Source organism: Gopherus flavomarginatus, chromosome 19 (genome assembly GCF_025201925.1).
Source record: "Gopherus flavomarginatus isolate rGopFla2 chromosome 19, rGopFla2.mat.asm, whole genome shotgun sequence".
Lineage (NCBI taxonomy): Eukaryota > Metazoa > Chordata > Testudines > Testudinidae > Gopherus > Gopherus flavomarginatus.
Genome location: NC_066635.1, coordinates 17677894 through 17699456, shown reverse-complemented (window position 1 = coordinate 17699456; position 21563 = coordinate 17677894). Strand labels below are relative to the sequence as shown.

Genomic DNA, 21563 nt, shown 5'->3' with positions numbered 1-21563 from the left:
GAACTGCATATAGGGGCCAATCACTGTACGTGGCCACAAGAGAAAATGGGCTTGGATCCTGAGCCTTCAGCTGCTTAGTCTCTAGGAAGAAGTGCTGTCCCTTTAACAGCCAGCCACTCATGAGTGCCTCACTCTGCTTTGGGGAAGAGCCAGGGGAGCTGAGCCTGTAGAACCGTATCTTGGTAACTAACACACACACATACACACACACACACACACCCCTGCTACCACTGAGGGGAGGGGAAAGAAGGAGGGGCTGTCACAGGCTGGGAGCCGTGAGATCAGATGTCAGCAGCTCAGGGAGACATTCCCAGGAAGGGAAAAGTGCTGCTCATTCATCACCCTGCACTGGGACAGCCTGGACCACAGCTGCTCTTGTGGAGAGGAAGCAACCTAGGAAGGGAGCTGCTGGGAACCCTGTCGATGTCTCCCAACACCAGGGTAAGAGATAAGCACAAAACAGCGAGACGTTTTAGGCTCCAGAGATGAACTCTTAAAGAAACTAACTGAGCTGGAGGGTGTTATTCAGCTGCGCTGCCCAGGTGCTGGGCGAAAGGTTAAGCTGTTTGCAAAAAATATATAGTCAGTTGTTACAACTATTTAATGCATCAGTGAAGAAATATTCGGCCCTGGTGTTAAGAAGTCAGACAGCAGCAGGGAGGGAGGGGGGGGCGAAGGAAAGGGGAGGGATTGAATAGAAATCCTAGGTGATTGCTGAGATAATCCAAGTCTAGTCCATTAATGAACGCAGTCAATTTGGAAATCTGGACTGTGGTCAAAGGGGCCTCTGGGGGGAAGACAAAAAGATCCCAGCAGTGTCAAAGCTGCCCCTCCTCCGCCGTCTTACTGCTTGGAGTTTGCACATGCCTGGCAGTCTCCAGTGCACATTTTCTCAGTGATGTCAAGGAGGCACCTCTGGAAAGACAGGGGCCCAATGTGAAAAATAACTGTGTGTGCAGTTCCCAGAGGGGACTTATTTCTGTGCTGCCAGTGTATTGCCAAAGGTACCACTCGCTGGGAGGGAAGAGAGAGAAAGGAGGAACTGGAAAAGGGAAGGGGGAGAATATCATCCATTGCCTGTGTAATCCCCAGGGGTGTTAGACAATCGGCCAGGTTGCCCTGTCCATGCGGGAGGGAGTGGGCTTATTTTGTGGGGTTGCAAAGGATAAAAAAAGTAAACGTCTCCTGGTTATATATTTTTCCTCCTTAAACCCACCTGACGTTTATAGGGAAGTTCTTAGTGAAACTGAGCAGCAAGATGTCCAACCCAGGAGCATTATTTTAATGGTTACAATTAAAGCCGCAACATATGTTAGTGCCCTCCAGTAAGGAAGCTGAATCTCAAAATGTGTCCGTAACTAGAGGAGTATTTGGATAGAATATACCTGTACTGAACTTGTTCGTTCTTAAGCTGATCTAACCTTGTTTTAATTTGTTCTGTACTGCCAAATGCCTGCACTTTGTCGGAGCCCTGATACCCACTTCGATGCTTGTTCATTTGCAGCTTGCAGGTGCTATTTTAAGACATATTTGTAGAACTCTCTGCAACTATTCGTAGGATTGTGTTTTCCCTGGCATGTGTAATCCTCATCCAGAGCCTAGGCTGGGGCAGGAGGGGCACTCGAGAGAGATGTTTGCTCCTGCATTTATTATAGTTAAAGGCGAAGCAATATTGAGTGAACCTTCTGCCTCTTTCTGGGAAGGCAAAAAGGCTCCCTCCCCTAGGCTTCCCCTATTTCTCTAGCCAACACCTTGCTCGTCAGGGGCAAAGCCATGAAGGATGGGGCACTTCTCTCTGTGGGGCCACTCTTGCACCTTGGAAGTCAATGGGAGTTTTGCTGGATTGGTTGTTTTGGAACCGATCAGCTGCCCAGCCTGAGCAGCCAGGCCAACTCAGTGAGGGACTGTGGTGGGGAGAAGGAATCCTTCCCCCATGCCCTGAAGTAGCAGGGGCTGCAGTTCACTCCACAGAGCCTTATGTAACTTCCCTGCAGGGCAGAAGGTGGGAGAATCTGTGCAGCACTGCTAGATTCTCCATGATTAATGTCATTGAGACTCTAACACACTTCCCTGGGGGCTAGCAGACAGAGAGAACAAATACCATGGGACCAAACCTTGGTGTCCTGACTCAGGATAAACTCCCATTGGGTCCACTAGGGCTGGATGAGGATCTGGGCCCCCTGACCGGCAGAAGTGAACAGCAGGGTGGCTGTGGCCTGTTACTGTTTTACACTGCCTGGATTGTGGGGCCAGTGACTAGATTCCATTATGTGGGAGGACGGGGGGCAGATGTTCACTGGGGTGAACAGGGCTTCAAAGTCTTCCACAGGAGTTTATCTAATGCCATCGCATCAAAATGATGAAGGGAAGATTTCAAGTTAAGCTCCTCTCCTTAAAGTTCCCTTTGCTTTGCTAGTGCAACATGGTGAGCAGATAGGCACTTAAAAAAAAATTATCACTAGGCACTTTTGGAAAAAAAAACCCTCTGCAGTTCACAAACTGATCACAAGTACCAGGCTGGGCTCCAGGTTAGTGGCTTGCCACAGCCAGTCCTGTCTCTCTTTCTGTTGCATGGGGATGCAATTTGCCCTTAGCCTTCCTGTGCCTCAGTTCCCCATCTGTAAAATGGGGATAACCGCACTGCTCTGTCTCGCAGAGAGGTTGCAAGGATGAACGCATTAAAGCTTGTGAGGCGTATGACCCATACGCTGTCCATGCCAGTTGCACAAAGCTGCCTATCCCTGGCATGTCATTCCAAGGGGCCAAAACTGTGGAGCCTTTACTCATGCAAATAGACTCACTCAAACTAATAGGTCTATTTGAGTGACTAAGTGCTTCTCCATGTGAGTAATGGTTGCACAATCAAGCCCAAGGTAAACAGGGTGGGGCAAATTCTGCTCACACTAGTGCAAAGCCAGAGCAGCCCCACTGAAGGGAATGGAGTTGTTCCAGATTTACACCGGAGTAATCAAAATCAGAATTTGGAACTTGTCCTTGCTATAGAAACAGAGATCTTTTGTTTCTCCCCGCTCCTCAGTGCAGCAGCTAAAGGCCTTACTGAAGTTAGAGACAGCACCCGCCTGGTCTCAACACAGTCGATTTCAGGCTCTCTCTGGGGTGCTCACTTTGCCTTTTTTTTTTTTTCTTTTTTTCGGTGTGTGTGTGGGGGAGGGGGGTCATCTGAAGGGACACTGGAGATCATGATGCAGAGTAGTGACCAGATCAGTAAAGGTTGACCTCAGACCTGTGACTGCTGACGCAGATGGTCAGTGTCATTTTTGCAGAGGCTGGCACAGTTCTGATTACAAATGTCCCTCTGAGTTTTGCTAGCTGGATCTATTTCCCTGACTCAGCGTCAGGATCGCTGCTACGGGCAGGACTGATAATCGATGACTGGTTTGTGGTGGGGATGAGATTGGAGAGGGATTATAATCTGTTCTGGCTGGACCGCAAATCAGTTTCTTTCATTCTGCAAACCCAGAATATTGGCACGTGCCCTCTGTTATCTTATTACACATCCAGTTTATCCATAGTGAGGTGGCTATGGGAGGAGTGCAGGGGATAGCATTGAAAAGATACGGTCTGTTGAGGTACCTGCACCATCTTCTCTAATCATTTATTTTATCAACTGACCTCTGAGTTAACAGGGAACAGATTCCTCTACATTCATCTGAGCCACTGGGATACATCTGTCCACCTTCAGGCCCAATGGCGTGTCCCAGGTGAATAACCTGATTCTCCTTTTATGTTGGTGTCATTCCAAGGGGCCAAATTCTCTCTCTCCTGGTGCAAACTGGCCTAGTTTACAGCAGGAGAGAATTTGACCCATAAGCTTCCATTAGTGCAAGTCAGGAATGAGATGAGAATCAAACCAGGTGTGTTTAATTCCCTCCTGCCTGATAGAAGAGCTACAGTTTCTTTGCCACATGCACAGCCTTTGCAGTCTCTATTTTGGGACTTTGCTAAGAGAATTTCTTTTCCTCCCCTCCAACCCCCCAGCAAAACCGAAACCAGAAATATTCACGTAGGCCAGAAGGTCTGCTTTGCACGCTGGCCGTTTCTGTATCAACTTGGGCAGCCACTCAGTGTGTCACATGGTTTGATTCAGGAGCTGATCCTGGTTGACATTTTAAAATTAGAAGAGCTGGAAGTAGGTTTCATTGGGTTTGGTTTGAATGCTCAAAGATACAGCCCTTTGGGGTGAAATGAGCCTCTTTCCAGTCTGGGTGCGTGTGCTGGAGCTTGAGCTTGGCTGTAGTGTAAACAAGCATTGATGCTGCACCAGGAGAGCAACCACATCCAAAGAGCTGCCGGAGAGGGGTGGAAGGTTAATGGCCATGAACGGAATCAACAGTAGACCTGCACCGAATTTGACAGGGACAGTAATTAGCTGAGAGGGAGAGGCCTGGCCCGTGGTTGTTGCACCTATGCATTGACTCCAGAAGAGTCATCCAACTGCAGCAGTTCACCAGCATGGGTTGTCCAGGCTCCTAGTCCCTGTAGGCCCAGGAAACCAAGCCACCTATGCCATTGGAGTGCCTCGGCCTAGCTTTATTTCCCCCAAGGCCTCAATCAAATTGGATATGGCGTGTTTCCCACAAGACCCTTCCCACCCCCCTGCCATGCACGTTCACTTATTGCTTCAAAAAGGACATGCTGCGTGTCCATAAAGCAAACAGGAATTCAGAAACGCGAAAGCAGAGAGCTAGGTGGATGTGGCTCCTGCACTTCAAAATAACAAAGACATCTCCGGATTGCAGCATCAGATCTCTTGCTGTTTGGAAAGTAAAGCGAGAAATAATTCGAATTGTAGTGTGTCTATTCCACCCTCCCCACACCCCCCCCATATAAGCGTCACAGCACTAAAAATATAGCTGGAGACAGATGCCCCGTGAATTTCACAAGCCTGAACACAACCAAGTTCCAACACCAAGATAGAATCCGTTCTCATCAAGCTGCTTTTTCCCCCCTCTCCTGTAAAAACAACATGCTGCTTTGAGTCCACTGCCAAGTGCTCTCAACAGGTTCAGCATTAGCAGCTCCTCTCTCTCATCAGCATCATAGTTTTGCTGGTTCAAGAAACAGGACAAAAGGCAGATGCGGAGGTTGGATTAACTGGAATTTCTCTTCGTCAAACAGTGCATTGTGGAGGAGACACAGGGACCTACTGAATTGTTATCCCCCCCCTTGGCAAATATTTCACGTCACCGCCTGCACCTCTCTTCCTGTTGGCAGTGGGGCTTTTTGGTTTTGGGTTTTAAACAGTAATTCGCAAGGCCAGGAATTCCTAATCATGAAGGAAGTAGGAATTCATTCACCATTAGTTCTGAGCAACTGTCCATTCAAGTAGGAGTGTGTGAAGCCTTAAGCAGGCAGGGAATTGGCCCAGCATGGCACCGTGAGAAGCATTTGCTGCCACGTGTAAGCCCTATTTAAAAATAACTGATTCAAACTAGCTTCACGTCCTCTCTCCCCAAATGCACCCCCTCCCCCAGTCTTGCTGAGAGAGTGACCTAGGGTGATCAGACAGCAAGTGTGAAAAATCGTGAGGGGGGTGGGGGGTAATAGGAGCCCATATAAGAAAAAGCCTCAAATATCGGGACTGTCCCTATAAAATCGGGACATTTGGTCACACTAGCGTGACCTCATTCCTTAGACCCACTGCTGCAGGTGGGAGGCCAGGTGTCATGAGACAACTGAGTTTCATAATGGTTTTTTACTGCTCTAACTTTGGAGGTTCCTTTGTACCCACATACCAGCCCCCCCTCACCCCACTCTGCCCTTCTTTCAGCTGTTGGTGGGATTCCTCATTTCCTGTCCTGAACTGCTGGATAGCTCTGACAGGGCTTGCCTAACAGCTGCCGCCTATACCCAGAGGTGGTTGCATTCCAATGATTAAAACAGCAGTTCCTCTACCCCTGTGAATTGGGCAGGGAGGGGGATCAATTCATTCACTGGTAAAACACTTAAAGATCCTCCAATAAAGAAGCGCTGTTATTAGCCTGTGCATATTCAGAAGCAGGTTGTAGCATTTGGGGATTGATTTGGATGAGGAACAGTGGGAAAGAGCCAGCTCATTTCCACTCAATATTGTAACAAATCTGTGGCCACCTAGGATTTCATGGTTATCCCTGTGCAGCACATTTGGGACTTCACAGCAGCATGGGAATGGGATAGAGCGGAGCCAAGAGCTCTGTCTATCCGACAGAGCTCGGATCATCTTGCTCCAAAACACTGCTGTCTGTCATGGGAACTAAAGGAGAAACCTCTTTTAGCAATGAGCAGTATAGGCCCTATGACACTCAGATGAGCAGCTCTGACTCTATCCAGCCGAGGCCACTGTAATATACACACACCCCAATTCTGACAGTTTCATTGTTTAAACATTAGGGAACAGGCTCTTCGTTGATGCTGAATAGTGCCTTACTGCAGCAGCAGTTCCGCCGAAGAAACTGGGATTAATCATAGAGCAAAGTAGTACTCAGAGTATATACAGGTAGCAGAAGCTCGCCCCACACCTCATCAAGTTATTCCAGCAAGTGCTAAGTGAATGCCACTTGGACACTGGTTTACAAATCACCATGGAAAAATTAAATAGTGATGGGATTGGGATTCTCAGATTAGGAAAGCATCGCTGCTTTGCTTTTCCAAACTCCACCCACAACCCAAACTCCGCCTCCTGGGGAGGACAAAATGAGCTGCACAACTTCAGAATAAGATTGGCCTCCTTCTCTCTTTGCGTATTTTGAGAAGTAGTGAAATGGGAAGCAATGCTGATATTTAAATCATCATCATTAGGCTTCAGAGTTGAGACAAATGGGGTAGTTCACATCTCTGAGGTGTTTCAGGCTGCCTGCAGACTCAGGCAGACGTCACTGCATTATTGCATCGGATTCACCTTATTTTTCTTTTTAAACGAACGTTTAGATTCTGGGGCCCCTTGATACAGCCACCAGGGCTAAGTGTTGACTCGCTAGGTCACTGCAAGCTGGCCCAATCCAAGCCTGACATTCTCTCACATGACGGTGGCAGTGGTGTATCACTTTACAGGAGGAGGCTGGGCCTGAAGCCAGAAGTTCATATATACCAATTCTGCTTCAAACCTTTATGTTCAAATAAAAATCCATTGGCTTCTTGCCTTAGGAGGCTCCTGCCCAGAGCTGAGTGCTCAGATGTTTGTAAATATCAGCACATGCTGTGTTACCATCCCCTCCTACTCCCCAGCCTAAATCCTTTCCCAGCCTCTGCAGCTCCCACATGGGGAGATAGTGTCAGCAGCTGGCAGGATCCAGCTGTCAAGTGGGAAAAAAGCAGCCCTGACTGTTCCTATTCCTCAAAGCGGAGGGGAGGGATGCAATGTAGCATGCAGGGAACACAATGTACCGGTGGGGAGAGCTCAGTTTAGCTCAGGGGGAAGATACTACTGCAGCTACTGCAGCACTGAGGGATACTTCCAAAGAAGCACACGTGCAGAACGCTTTGGGTCATAGGAGAAAACATCATCCGCCAAAAATCCCAATCCCAAATCCCCGAACCACACCCCTCCACTGAAATCTTGCCCGAAAACTTCTCTCGCTTGTGCCACCCAGGGTTGCTCAATGAGAAAGAGAAAAGCCAGCACTGTGTGCGTGTGCCTGCACAGGGTAACCGCAGGATCTTATCGCAGCTCTTGCCTTGCCGCCTGCCCCACTTTCTGGTTGCTTGTTGGGGCCTGTCTAACTCTAGACTGCAAGCTCCTCGGACCTGTTCCGCAGAGTGCCTGGCACTGCAAAAGAGCAGTGACAATCGGGGACTCACCCCTAGCTCGGCCACACTTTATATTAAAGGGACATCAAGGTTGGGAAGCACACGCAATTAATAGATATTTCAACAGCGAGCTAATCCAATAGCTAGAATTCAACTGCTTAATAAGTTGCTTATAGCCATCTATAATATACACCATGGATGGCCTTTAACCACCTACAACAGGCCTGTATCATATTTTTCCCATCGATTAATCTGCTGTTAACCCTTATAAGCCATCTATAAATATACCCCGGATAGAACGCATGACCCATTGCTCTTTAGAGCAACACCACAAGCCAAGAAGGGAGACTCTAGCCCTAGTCTTCACTAGGATTTTCCACGCTAGCACTAAGCAGCGTGTAAGCCAGAAGCAGGAGTTTTCACTCCCCATGCCATCTAACCCTGCCCTGCAGCTGCACTGACAAATGGGGAGAGTAGTCAGAGCGTAGCTATACCCTAGCTAGGTGGCTGTACATCTCATTTGGACACAGTCACAAGGCAATAGGTCTCACACCTTACACTGCACCTGAGATGTGCAAATAGAGTGACCAGATGTGCCAATTTTATAGGGACAGGCCTGATATTTGAGGCTTTGTCTTATATAGGCTCCTATTACCGCCCCCAGCCCTGTCCCAATTATTCACACTTGCTATCTGGTCACCCTGTGTGCAAATGTCCTGGTATAACACAGCGCTGCGTGTGCTTAATGCTTCTGTGCTCCCTTCTAATTTACAGCTCCCTGTGGTTACCTTGATCTATGTAAATCAGGGTCAGCCTTCTAATTAAGCACCTGGAACTACAGGAATCCAATTATGTAACTCCCCCCCCCCCCCCGGAGGTTTTGCTATCACTTTCAAGATGTTTCACAGAGCCAGTAAGAATAGTTTAAAAGGGCAGGTCTGCTCTTCCAAGCGACTCTGTAAGAAGTGGCACCCTCCTAGCAGAGAGACCTGCTCTTTTTCCTTCCATTAACCCTGCAAAGCCAATGCAGCTATGAGACAGCGAGCTGGAGTCTACTTCTTTCCTATGTGCCATTCACAGACTTGTTTACTACACTCCAATCAGTTATGCCTGTGCAAACCGAACAAAGGCAATGGAGAGCATATTTTGATGGCAGCCAGGTTACACTGGTGTCACTGAGGGTGTACAGGTCACTGCTGTCCTGCAGAACATTCATTGCAAGTGACAATGCATGAGAAGGAAAGAACTCAGCTTGACTCTCAGATCTCTGGCTGAATTTGTTGGGTGGGAGGGTGGGGAAGTCTTTATATTTGCGGACTGAGCAGATCTGATATGAATTCACTGAGAAACGATAAATGTGGGACTTCAAGAGGCCATGTTCAAACAGTCTCTGTTTCCCGAATAGAGTCATGCTGTAAACTCAACCCTAAAACCTTGGGGCACTGCTAGCCTGTTTTACTTGTAGTGGGGTATGCAGTGGTGCACACGAGCCCCCATCACAGACTGAGCCCCCACTGTGTTAGGCACTGTACAAAGACAGAACAAAAAAGATGGTTCCTGCCCCAAAAAGCTTAGAGTTTCTGAGTTAATGGATGATTTTCAGGAATGAAAACCAGATGGCCCAGTTCTGCACTGACTTATCCTCCAGATTACCCAACGCACTCTATGCAGTGCAAGTCAGCACAGAATTTGGTTCAAGGCTTGCACCATACACCTCTGAGCACTAGACAGAGACACAACCAAGGCATTCTCCATCTTTTCTAAAATGATTTCACTTTTACCACCTGGCTCCCATTAACTTTCTTGACTGACTTGCTTTGCTCCCATCACAAGGTTGTACGAATGGGTTCAGAATCAGCTATAACCCTTGTGGGAAGAGTTGGGGTATCATCACTGACAGCTCAATGAACACGTCAACTTTTACCCAAAGGCAGCAAAAGCAAAAGCCAGCGTAGGACGTTGAATGCATTTAGAAAGGAACAGGGGACTAAGCCATGAATGCTGAAATAGCATAATTGTGGGAATCAACAGGACATCCACACCTCACACACACATTTCACCCACAAAGTGACAAACAATAATTCATCCCGTGTCCCACCCGCCTGTCAATCCATTGTTTACACACAGGATGGTGGGATATGGTAGCCAAGCCATTATGGGTTTCATGGATCAAGAAAATGTTACGAAGCCACTGCTGGAGCAGAAGCTTCTGCCCAAGTATGTGACTGTCTCTGGGATACTCCCACCATCCTCACATTCCTGCTGCTGCTCTGATATAGGGTGAGCAGCCTTTCCTTCTAAAACATTAAAATTACATCTTTGCAAACAGCGAGGGGAAAGGAAGAGAGAGGCCCAGATGTGAGTGTGAATCTGATCCTGCTCCTGTGGGCATAGAAGAAACTGCCACCAACTTCACTCAAGCAACATCAGGCCCCGGAGAAGGTTTTCGAGGCAGGCTGTCCACTGACACACATTTGAAACACCACTATCCAAGAAAAGCAGTGATTTTTGCTGCTTAGCTTGGCTCAGAAGAGCCCCAAGCAGATTAGCTCACTCCATGCCTACGATATTGACTCTTCTCTTTACCACACTATGAGTGCCCATTTGTCATGTTTAAAATTAATAATTTAATCTCTCTTGGGAGAAGGGGAAGATCTGGCTTTAATAGTGACATTTCACACACCCGGGCCACTAACCTGATTAAAACCCCAGATAGTGCTTCAGGAAAGGACCAGGGACATAGTTTCCTTTCTCTCAGGGAAAGCGCAATCCTCTAGATTTAGTTATTTTCCCAAATGGTACCACAACGGGTTTGTTGCAAGTAACTCAGGGTCTGAGCCATGCTTTATGCTTATTTAGTAAACACGTCACTCTTCTGTACCTGTTTTCCTCCGTAGATCTCAAAGCATTTTACAAAGGAGGTCAGTATTGTTCTCTCCATTTCACAGACACAGAAACTGAGTCACAGAGAAGCAAGGGACTTGCCCATGGTCACCCAGCAGGCTAGTGGCAGAGCCAGGAATAGAACCCAGCTCTCCTGAGTCCTAGTCCAATACTTGATTAATGATTTTTAAGCCAAACTATGCTGTTCCTAACTTGCCTTTTGAGGCTTTAGGGAGCGCGCCGGTTACATTTTCAAGTATTTTTCTGCGCCCTAGGTGTAGAAACTTACTAGTTGTAAAAACAAAGCAGAACTCCTCATGCAATCACAGGATTTCAGGAAATGGAGCCATCAGACAGACCACTCAGATGTCACATGACTTGAAATAAAAGTCACAAAAGCTGGGAACAGGAGAGTCAGTTTCCAGAGGTCGGCACCCAACATGCATATAGCTTGTAGGAAAATCTGGCCACTTATTTTGGTGCCTAAATGCAAACTGATTTCTTTCATAGCTCTGGTCCAGAGGGTGAGTGCTGGACTCTGCTGAAAAATCCCAGCGTCAGTGTTTGGTGGGTGTGTACACAGAAATTCCCAGGAAAAGTTTGATTTAGGTCCCTTGTGTCAGCCTGGAGAAGCTTAGAGGCACTAGAATTTGCACACATTTCACTGACTGACTGTCTCACCCCAAATCCATAGGGATTTCCAACATTCTCTGTGCGTTAAGCAAATAGTGCCAGAGCAGCCACCCTGGGGAGGTTGAGAGCCACCATCTAACCACAGTAATGCAAAACATCCTTCATGCTGTTTTCTTTGTGTATCTCAACCCTGATTCACAGAGTCCTCTGCCTGTCCGCTCAGGCATAGGAAACCACATACCTGTTGGCTGGTACATAAAATGCATGGCCAGCCGCGCATGGTGTCCATGGTTGGCTGAGTACCTCAGAGGCTCTTGTCCATGTTGGAGAGCAGCGGTGAAGCCCTTATGAGAGGGACGTAGCACAGAGGTGACCTCTCCTCCGGGAGCTGAAGGTTTTCCAGGCCTTCCAGGGAAATCCACACCACAGGGCAGGGCTGAGGGGACTCAGTCACCTGAGAGGGACCTTCAGCCTTTGAATATGGGACCTTCTCACAACACAGCATGAGCCGGGCTCCTCCCTGCAGCCCCTTAAACACATGTGGAAGTGCAGGAATCCACCAACCGCTGCTGGAGGAGAGGAGCTTGCTTCTGTTCTCCCTGCCCATTTCCTAAGGGCCCAAGCAGCACACCCACCACGTACAGCCCGCTGGTATGGTGGCCAACAGCCTTTCCCCAGGTGGGTCCCCCCAAACACACGCAGGGGGTGTTCACTTCAGGGGGTGAGCGCTGGACTGGCCAAGACGTGGTAAGAGCCCAGGGCGGGGGTCCCCAGACTCTGGGGTGCACTCCCCTCCGGGGGGCGGGGAGGAAGGTTTGGGGTTGTGTGCGCGAGGCCCAGGCCAGCCCACATGGGGAGCAGGGCGGGAGCACCCCCCAGGCCCGCTCCACCCCCAGCCATGGCCCCGGCTCCTGGCCACGACTCCCCTCTTGGCCCCCAGCCTCGGCCCCCCAGCTGTGGCTCTGCTACCGGCCGCAGTCCTTCCACCAGTCTCAGCTCCCAGCCACAGTTCTCTTCCCAGCCCCACCCCGACCTTCGGCCCCAGCCTCAGCCCCCTTACTCCTGTCCATGCCCCTCTTCTGGCTCTCGAGATGGGGAGGAAGGGCGTGGACAGGGGTAAGGGGGGGCATGACTGTGAAAAGTTGGGGGACCACTGGCCTAGAGGCTCCCTGTGGATTAGTGGGTTTATGCTGTTATGGCACAAACTGCCAATAAGAATGCAAATTAGGGCCCACTGCCAAATGGAAAACTGTCCACTAATTAGCATGAGGCCATCAAAGAGCCATCAGCTGGCACAGATTCCTAACCACGACTGAGCTGCGCAGACCAGCTCTGACTCAGTGGTCAAGAAGAGAAAGATTCCACCTACTACCCTGCACTGTCACCCCCTTCCTCCCCAGGGCTATTAACTTTTCTAGAACAAAGAAAACCCCTCCTCTTTCTGAAGCTGAATGGGGTAGTTGGCTTTAAAAGCAGTTCTCAACATAATATTTCTGTGCAACTGGCATGTGGCCAGTGTGCCTTTATTAACGCTGTCTCAGAACCACAATGGGGTAGGTTTGAAAAGACAGCTTCACCAAATGCAGTGGTGCATCAGCACATCCACAGCATTCATTCAGAGGAGGTTCCTAGCTCCTGCAGTGCAACACCACCTTAGTAGCAAACCAGGTGGACGACACATGTGTCTCGGTGGATGTATTCTGCTGTCAGAGTTCAGTGATTAGCGATCAGATATGCACACTGGGGAACAGCTGTCTCCTGGACTCTTCCCGTGGTTAGGAACAATGTCAGTATTGCTGGCTCTTATGGGAGGGAGCCAAGCAGGGCTGATACTCTAGTGTCAGTGGAAAGTACGTGGTTATGACTGGGTGGGATTTTCCTGGGTTCATTGATTTTTAGGCCAAAAGGGACCATCATGATTATCAAGTCCGACCTCCTGCAAAAAGTGAATGAGATTTAGGCACGTAGGCCCAGGTACTCAAAAGATATTTAGAACCTAACTTGCATTGATTTCAACAGGAGTTAGGAGTCTAAATATATTTGTGGACTTGGGTCTTAACTCCTTTAGGAGCCTGCCTTGGGGATTTTTAAGAGCTGGTTAGACAAACACCTGTCAGGGACGGTTTAGATAACACGTAGTCCTGCCTTGAGTGCAGGGAACTGGACTAGATGACCTCTCGAGGTCCCTTCCAGTTATCTGATTCTATGAAAATCCCACATTATGTAACCAAGCAAGGACAAGCAAAACAAAGAGGAAGACTGAGAAGTGGAAGGCGATTTTTCACTCCCCAGCCTACTTTCCCTAGCAGAAGTGTTTCAGGCACTTGAGAGACGAATAGGGTGATTCAGGATGTGTGAAGGGTCAAAGCAAACTGCTCCACTTCCCGGTGCGAGAGCTCATAATAGAGTCTGTGCTGCCCAGTCCAAAGAACGGTGTTTAGTGTTCCTGTGCTAACAGCTGAACTCTCTGACGTGGTGAGCGTGCCTGCGGTAGAAATGGCCTGCTTTGCTCACACTCTGAATTTTATCTCTTATGTCATTGGATTAGTCGGAGGCTTGGCTGCCTGATTAGTGCATTTGAACATCAGCAGCTCTGCTCCCCGTAGTGTTAATAAGCTAGCTGCTAGTGGAAAGATCCCCCCACCCTTTTCTACATGGTACAGTCAGTGACTCTTGTGTTAAGAGCAATTGTGTCCAAGTCCAGAGGGGAGTGAGAAAAATAACTGGCTTTATGAGGAAAGAGTAATTCAGCTGGGTTCAATGGAAAATGCAATGGCAGACATTCAGTGAAGCCTTGGGCCTAAGAAACTCCACTAGCCAAAGGGAGGTGCAAGCTTTACAATAAACTGTGCGCGTGCACACCCACATCCACCCACCTGCCCCACCTCTACCTACCAACCTCACTGTGGGCAGCAGAGATGCCCCTGCACCAACACCATGGCCCCTGGCTAAAAGAATTCATTCAGCAGGATGTTTTGCACACTCCCTAGAGGGATTGAGGCATAATTACCTGCACCCAGCCAGCATCTTACAGTTACACCATCAAACAAACTCTTACTAGGTGAGTCCAGGAAACAGGTACTTAGCTCTCAAAAGTTGCAAATTAACCCTTTCATGGTAGGGGCTGTAGATCAAAATAGGGTTGCTGGGCCAGTGCTCAGTGCTTAATGGCAGGTGAGATATCCCCCCCACTACTTTGCTATGGCTGCAAGGCCATGCAGGGGACTCCTGCTGCTCTGGGGAGCCTGGCAGTGCTCACAAACAATCCCAGGGAACTGCGTACACGACCACACGCTCTGAGAAACTGGCACATAACTGACGGCACTAGATACGCTAGCGCATTACGGTGAACGCTGTCCAGCTTCCTTAATCTATGGGCTGTTCGGTTAACTTTACTGCGGTGAATAGCTGCCACGATTGAGATAAACAGGCCTTTATTTTACATTGATTTTATCCTCTCACTTTTCCAAGCAGGGCAGTGTCCTGAGTATTCCATGGGCAGAACCACCATCAGTTTTGTGAATGTCAAATAGTCCCCTGTAACAATAATGAATGTGTATCTGGTGAGGCGTATGAGCAACATCACACGTTAACCAGCAGCAAAAAAAAAAAATCCCCACAAACAACTGACTGCAGTTTTACCCTGGCTGGGAGAGGCCATCTAAGGCTAGATGCTACAGGAAACGCGCTGCAGTTCACACGCAGGCAGCTTCATGCAACACAAGCTGGTGTGTGGTTTACAGAGCAGGACTAGCTTGCTGAGTGGAAAAGCATTCATCATTTGGTGTCTACAGAAAGCGGCTTCCTGAAAAGCAGCAGCGCGTCTAAAGCAGCCACTAGGGCACGAGCGCTTTGACTCTCTCCTGGGAGCGTCCTGAGACTGGCACATTGCACTGTCTGTTTGGTTCATCAGCTGGCTACTGCCAGGTGTTGTTTATGGCGACGCCTGTGCCGCAGGGATGGCTCTGGGATTTGGAGCATTCAGCAAGGAGTAGCGTAACAGGATGATCCCGTGGGGGAAGCAGGGATCAAACCCAGGACCTCTGGATCTGGAAGCACGAGCCTCCACTCACTGAAAGGCTGGACAGACTCAAACTTCTAGCTGATTCAGCCACTACAGTGAGACCGAGAGGCACCCTGAGCAAGCAGAGGTTACACAAGGTTGCCTGTTCAAATCCAGCTCAGGTCACTGGTGACAGAGTTGTTAATAGGTAGGTGGGGGCCCACATGACACAAGCTAGTGGTCATCCTCCTGTTCCAACTAGACAAATGGCTACAGCGGCAAAGGCAACCTCTGCACAGAGCTTAAGGACCGAAAGGGCCCTGGAGCCTGACGTCCCCTCTCACTCTGAGGAGGGATCATGCCAGGTCATGGCTGGGGCTCCTTGGCAAAATTTGGATGTTGCCTCTAAATCTGTGCACAAATCATCATGATCCAAAAGGGCTGAGTTGCAGGGGAAGAGGCTTAAAAAATGCCAATGCCAGTTGTGCTAGCCAGGTAAGTGTGTTATGCTGTAATTAGCCACAAGCTGTAAAGGCCTCACTCCTGCCTCTGGAAAGAGCTGATGCTCTTAATAGTTTAGACTGACAAGCCCTCACCCCTCCTTGACTCCACTGTTTTTTGGAACAGAAGATCTGATCTCTACTAACCATATTATCTGTTGTCACCTTCACTGCTGGAAGGAACCCCCTTGCCAAACCGATCACTAGCCAACTGCTTGTTCTAGGCTTGGAGGGGAAGCTTGTGGCAGTTCGAACTTGATTAGGGCTGATTAATCTCTCAGCAAAGCCCAAGTTTCGTAACCCAACTGAAAACAATTGGGTGACTGCTGGAGGAGGTGCCTGCCATCACTTTGAATCTCAGCAGTATATTTGCATGTTGCCACTATTTGCAATCAAAGCTAAAGGCCATCCAAAGGGGCGTTTGCTGAGTTTTACACATCCTTCTGCAAAGGAGATGTGCACTGGTTTTAAACAATCATATTCTCCTGTCGCCAGCTAGCTTGTCTCAGTTCCTAAGTCACAGTCAGTCAACATCCAGCATGCTCTGTGCCTCTGAGCAGCAGCAAAGGTGCAGTAAGGTACTCTTTGGCAGTGTTTTGCAAGGGATGCCTTTTATAACGTAACAAAGCCAGCGTCATCCTGAAATCTCACTGTGCTGTGTGCTACTGTCATGGACAGCAGGGGTAGAACTCTGAGCCTCCTGCCCCAAAAAGACAGGAGCCTCTTAGTCTAAAGGAGAACCTCAGTTAGCAGTAGAAAATGTATGAAACACAGTTGAGCTGTTCTGAATTCTGTCCAATAGAGGGCAGTGATATAGCTGCCAGTTTCATTCCAGTATTTAGAGGCAGGATCCACATCAGGCATCCTTTGGGGTTTTTGACTGCCTGCATCAGGTGGATGTAGTTATTTATATAGCACTGTGGATGTACATGGCTCTTCTGAGCGAAGAAGAGATGCACTTACAGCCTTTATTATGCCTGTTTGCACTGGCTACCCGCCTTCTAAGCAGAAATCCCAGCAGCTCAGATCAGCCCTCTGTACTGTGCCTTTTAAAACTGGATCACTTCTACAGGGGATATAGTTCACCACAGAGTTTGCCTGCCCATTACACTTGATTGAACACCTGACACCAGCATACCATGTTTCATTTATCTCCTGAGGCGCTGGCTCTGAAGACTAAATCAGCTTTTCCTTTGCCCTCTGCTGTTCACCTGGGCTCCTTCCCATTTCAAGCGCAGCATGCAGTTTGTGGGTAGCTAAAAATCCATGTAAGGAAAAACGATTCCTTTCCCGCCTACCAGCCGAGTAATCCACCCAGTGTAAGGCCAGAGCAATGCACAGCGCATCAGCTATAACTACCTCAAGCCTCTTGCTCTTGGCACCCAGTAGAACGTGCTAGATCTTGGCTAGCTACATGAAAAACAGACAAAAAAGGTAGCAAGGAGTGAAAACCAAAAGGTGTGCAATACTCAAAAGCTTTTTCAAAGGAGGCTATTCCTCACTCTTTACCTTCTACACCGTAGCAGCATTTTCGAGAGGAGAGCTGTGTGTTGGTTTTTACGTTCATCAAGTATTCTTTCCTGGAGCTACATTATTTTTAGATTAGTCTATGTAAAAAGGGAGCTGTTCCATTCAGATGACTTCATCATCATCTGATACTGTACAACAAAACTAAGGCATTTGTGTCACATTCCTGTAGCCAGCTCAGAAAAGCTGAGCACTGAATTTGGCTTTGAGTCAACTAGCTCCAGCACTTTTACGCTGTGGCATTGAAACTCATTTGAATGCTTCTCTGTCACCAGAGTCATGAAATGATCATTTCGTCTTGCCAGAGGAATGCTGTAACCCTACCACAGAAAAAGTGATACATGACACTTTGAAAAACCTACAGGGGAAAAAGGTTGGTCTTGTGCTTACGGCACTAGATTGGGATTCTGGAGATTTGAGTTCCATTTTCAGCTCCATCTACTAGAATTCACCGTGTGACGTACAGAATGTAACAGACAGACAGTTGTTTTCTGTGTTGTATCCCTTGGCCTATACGGTGTTGCCAATGCTCATGATATTTGATAGGTTTCTTAAAGCCTTTGTTCCTGGATTCATGTCATTAGGTGAGAATCTCAGCTTTCCCTTTTAAAAAAAAAAAAGGCAAGTTTTTAGCCTTCAGAAATGCGGAGAAAAGGCTGAAAATATGATCCAGATGCACCCAAAAGGCTCAAAACTCAGAAAACCAAGTGAACCCAACATTTATTCTGATGATTTGGGAGGCCTGACTCATGATTTCGAATACTTCAGGCTGGCAATCCAGCGTTTATTTAGGATGTAAGCTCTTCTGAGGTGGAACAATCTACTATCCTATGTACATTCAACACCTACTCTAATAATAGCAATTCCTTGTTTTTCTCCCAGTTCACGTTTGGATTCACTGTACCAACAACCGGGGCCGGCTCTAGCCATTTCGCCACCCCAAGCACGGCAGCACGCCGCGGGGGGCGCGCTGCTGCTCGCTGGTCCCGCGGCTCCAGTGGATCTCCCGCAGGCGTCCCTGCGGAGGGTCCGCTGGTGCCGCAGCTTCGGTGGAGCATCTGCAGGCACGCCTGCGGGAGGTCCACTGTAGCTGCGGGACCAGCGGACCCTCCACAGGCATGCCTGCGGGAGGTCCACCAGAGCCGCCTACTGCCCTTTCAGCAACCGGCAGAGCGCCCCCCGCGGCATGCCGCCCCAAGCACGCGCTTGGCGCGCACTGGGGCCTGGAGCTGGCCCTGCCAACAGCAGCAGCTGTCACAGTGCCGTAGCTGTGAGCCTAAAGGGAGAATTCCACAAAAGGAAAAGTTTCCCCTGAATGTAAGGGCCCAATACCCTTCTTTTCCCATTCTTTATAATGTAGAGTCTGATGGGGCTAATGCAGTGATTTTATTTCTTTGAGAAAGCTAGCTGACATATGTGCTATGCTGGATGGACACAACGGAAATGGCCAGACAGTTATGTAACATGTCATGGCTGCATACATAAACCCTGCATCCAGGGCATTCGAACTCAGAACCATCAGCACCAAAACCTCAAGTCCTTCCTGGTTGAGCTAAAGGAATAATTTAGTTAGCTGGGTGTGCGTAGCAAGCTTTATCCTAACAGGAACAAACCACTAGACAGAGATAGTAGCACACATTAAATCAGTGTATTACAGATACATGCCAAAGAGGATACTGACCCTGTGTCACTAGGTTATTGATAGGGCCCTACCAAATTCACAGCCATGAAAAACATGTCACAGACCAAGAAATCTGGTCTCCCCCCCATGAGATGTCTTTTGGTTGCTCTTACCCTGTACTGTACTGATTCCACAGGGGAGACGAGCGTTTCTCAAATTGGGGGTCCTGACCCAAAAGGGAGTTTTGGGGGGGTCACAAGGTTATTTTAGGGGAGGGTCAACAGCCACCGCGCTCTGGCCGCCCAGCTCTGAAGGCAGCACCCCGCCAGCAGTACCACAGAGGTAAGGGTGGCAATACCATACCATGCCACCCTTCTGTGCTGCTGCTGGCGGCAGCTCTGCCTTCAGAGCTGGGCTCCCGGCCTGCAGCCGTCGCTCTCCAGCTGCCCAGCTCTGAAGGCACAACCACCTCCAGCAGCACCGCAGAAGGAAGGGTAGCAATACCGCAACCCCCCCTTCGCCACCCCAAAACTCCTTTTTGGGTCAGGACTCGTACAGTTACAACGCTATGAAATTTCAGATTTAAATAGCTGAAATCATGAAATTAACTATTTTTAAAATCCTAGGACCCTGAAATTGATCAAAATGGACTGTGAATTTGGTAGGGCCCTAGTTATTGATGATCTGACTTATCCGCAGTACAGTGCTGAACACAAAATGTTATAGCAAGCTTGTCTCTTTGATTCATAGATTTTAAGGCCAAATGGGACCACTAGATCATCTGGTCTGACTTCCCGTATGTCCCAGGCCATTTAAATTTCACCCAGTTACCCCCGTACTGAGCCCAATAACTTGGTTTGACTAAAGCATAATTTGTGTTTGGCTAAGACAAATCAATTCTTTGGATGAGTAACTCCCAACATCAGGCTGAAGAGAACAGCTGCCAATTTAATTTTCAGACTTAGACTGTTGGAAGATGACCTGCAAATTATTAAAATAAACTTGGAATGTGCCTTTCTTTGCTTCTCTGTGGTTTATTGCGAAGGGCTAACAGGTTGGTGAGGAGGAGGGAAGGGAAAGACTGTGGAAAAGGTTTTTTCTTGGTTCTGCGTGGTGTGTGTGTTTGTTTTTAATCTCTGAAATAGCAGGAATGCCCAACTCTGGTCTTTGCTGGAGGAAATGCTGGGAGTCCCAGAGGCTGTGCACTGCTAGCTCATAGCTTAAGTGAAGTGGGAGGGGTTCTCATGCCTTAACAAAGGCTTCCTTTCTCCAGTGTATTAGTCATTGACATTAAAGAGGCATTAAAAAAGAATCCTAAAAGAATCAAGACTAAAAATCTCTGCCCCTTGTACTCATTCAGCTTTCAGTCTCTTGGCTCTGGTAATGGTACCATTTTATTCGTTCTCCAGACCATCTTCCAACCTAGACAGGACCTGACTTTCTACCATATGTGTGGGGACGACACACTTTCAGGCCTCTTAACTATGATAAAGGGAACAAAAGGGGAACCCCTGAATGTCCGTTTTCTTAGTAGGTGACCTATTTTAGATGTCTAAAAAAGGAGGGTGCATTTAAGAGGAAGGAGGTGCAAACCGTGTGTTTTTCACTATTATTTGTCAAGGGGCCCAACTGTGCACACAAGACAAAGGCAGTCCCTGCCCTGGAGAGCTTACACCACCAGGGGGCACTCCAGGCATAGATAGGATTCTGTCTTTCTACATTGGAGGGCTGCTGTTATATCTGTTCCACTTACAGCGTTGCTTGTATTTTACAGGGTTAGTGACCAAGCGGAGAAAAGTTCTTCCTTATTAAAGCCTCCAGGCAAGACAATTTCCTTGGTAGATCACATTGGATCCCTTCCTATAATGGAAGCCTGAGAGCCAGGAACCTCCATGACCTCCAGAAACCACCACTCCTTACCACGAGTTCTGATGGCACCTCGAATGTTTACTGAAGGAGAACTTGGGGGCATCGCCCAAATCACCCCCTCTCTGTACCTGAGCAGGGGCAGCGTGGCCTCGAACCGACAACTTCTTCTGTCCCGGGGCATCACCTGCATAATCAATGCCACCATTGAGATCCCCAACTTTAACTGGCCCCAATTTGAGTATGTCAAAGTGCCTCTGGCTGATGTGCCCAATGCCCCCATCTCCCTATACTTTGACAGCGTGGCGGATAAGATACAAAGTGTCTCGCGGAAGCACGGGGCCACCTTAGTCCATTGTGCAGCTGGTGTGAGCAGATCGGCCACCCTGTGCATCGCTTATCTGATGAAGTACTACAACGTGTCTCTGTTTGAGGCTTACAACTGGGTCAAGTCAAGGCGCCCCGTCATACGCCCCAACGTGGGTTTCTGGAGGCAGCTGATAGACTACGAACGGAAGTTGTTTGGGAAGACGACGGTTAAAATGGTACAGACGCCGTATGGTATACTCCCAGACGTTTATGAGATAGAGGGGAGACACCTCATGCCTTACTGGGGAATTTAATATGACTGCATCAACAGGAAGAATAAGAGCACAAGAGACTTGCTGTTCTGAATCTACCAGACTGGAGACATCCTCTTCTCTTTTGATGGCCGACTTTTAGTTCTTTACCATACAGCAGAACCTTGCCAATTGTCACGTCCCTAACCCGCAAGGCCAACACT

The 21563-nt window shown here is 48.5% G+C and overlaps 1 protein-coding gene across 1 annotated transcript; it reads left to right on the top strand.

The window, feature by feature from the left end:
• Nucleotides 1-232: 232 nt before the first annotated feature.
• Nucleotides 233-21563, top strand: DUSP14 (dual specificity phosphatase 14). Its single transcript, XM_050929390.1, has 2 exons — nucleotides 233-441; nucleotides 20688-21563. The coding sequence occupies exon 2, from the start codon at nucleotides 20806-20808 to the stop codon at nucleotides 21400-21402; it is 597 nt and encodes a 198-aa protein (XP_050785347.1). The 5' UTR covers nucleotides 233-441; nucleotides 20688-20805; the 3' UTR covers nucleotides 21403-21563.

Coding starts and splice junctions, on each gene's coding strand:
- DUSP14 (XM_050929390.1), top strand. CDS start 20,806: ATGACCTCCAGAAACCACCACTCCTTACCACGAGTTCTGATGGCACCT.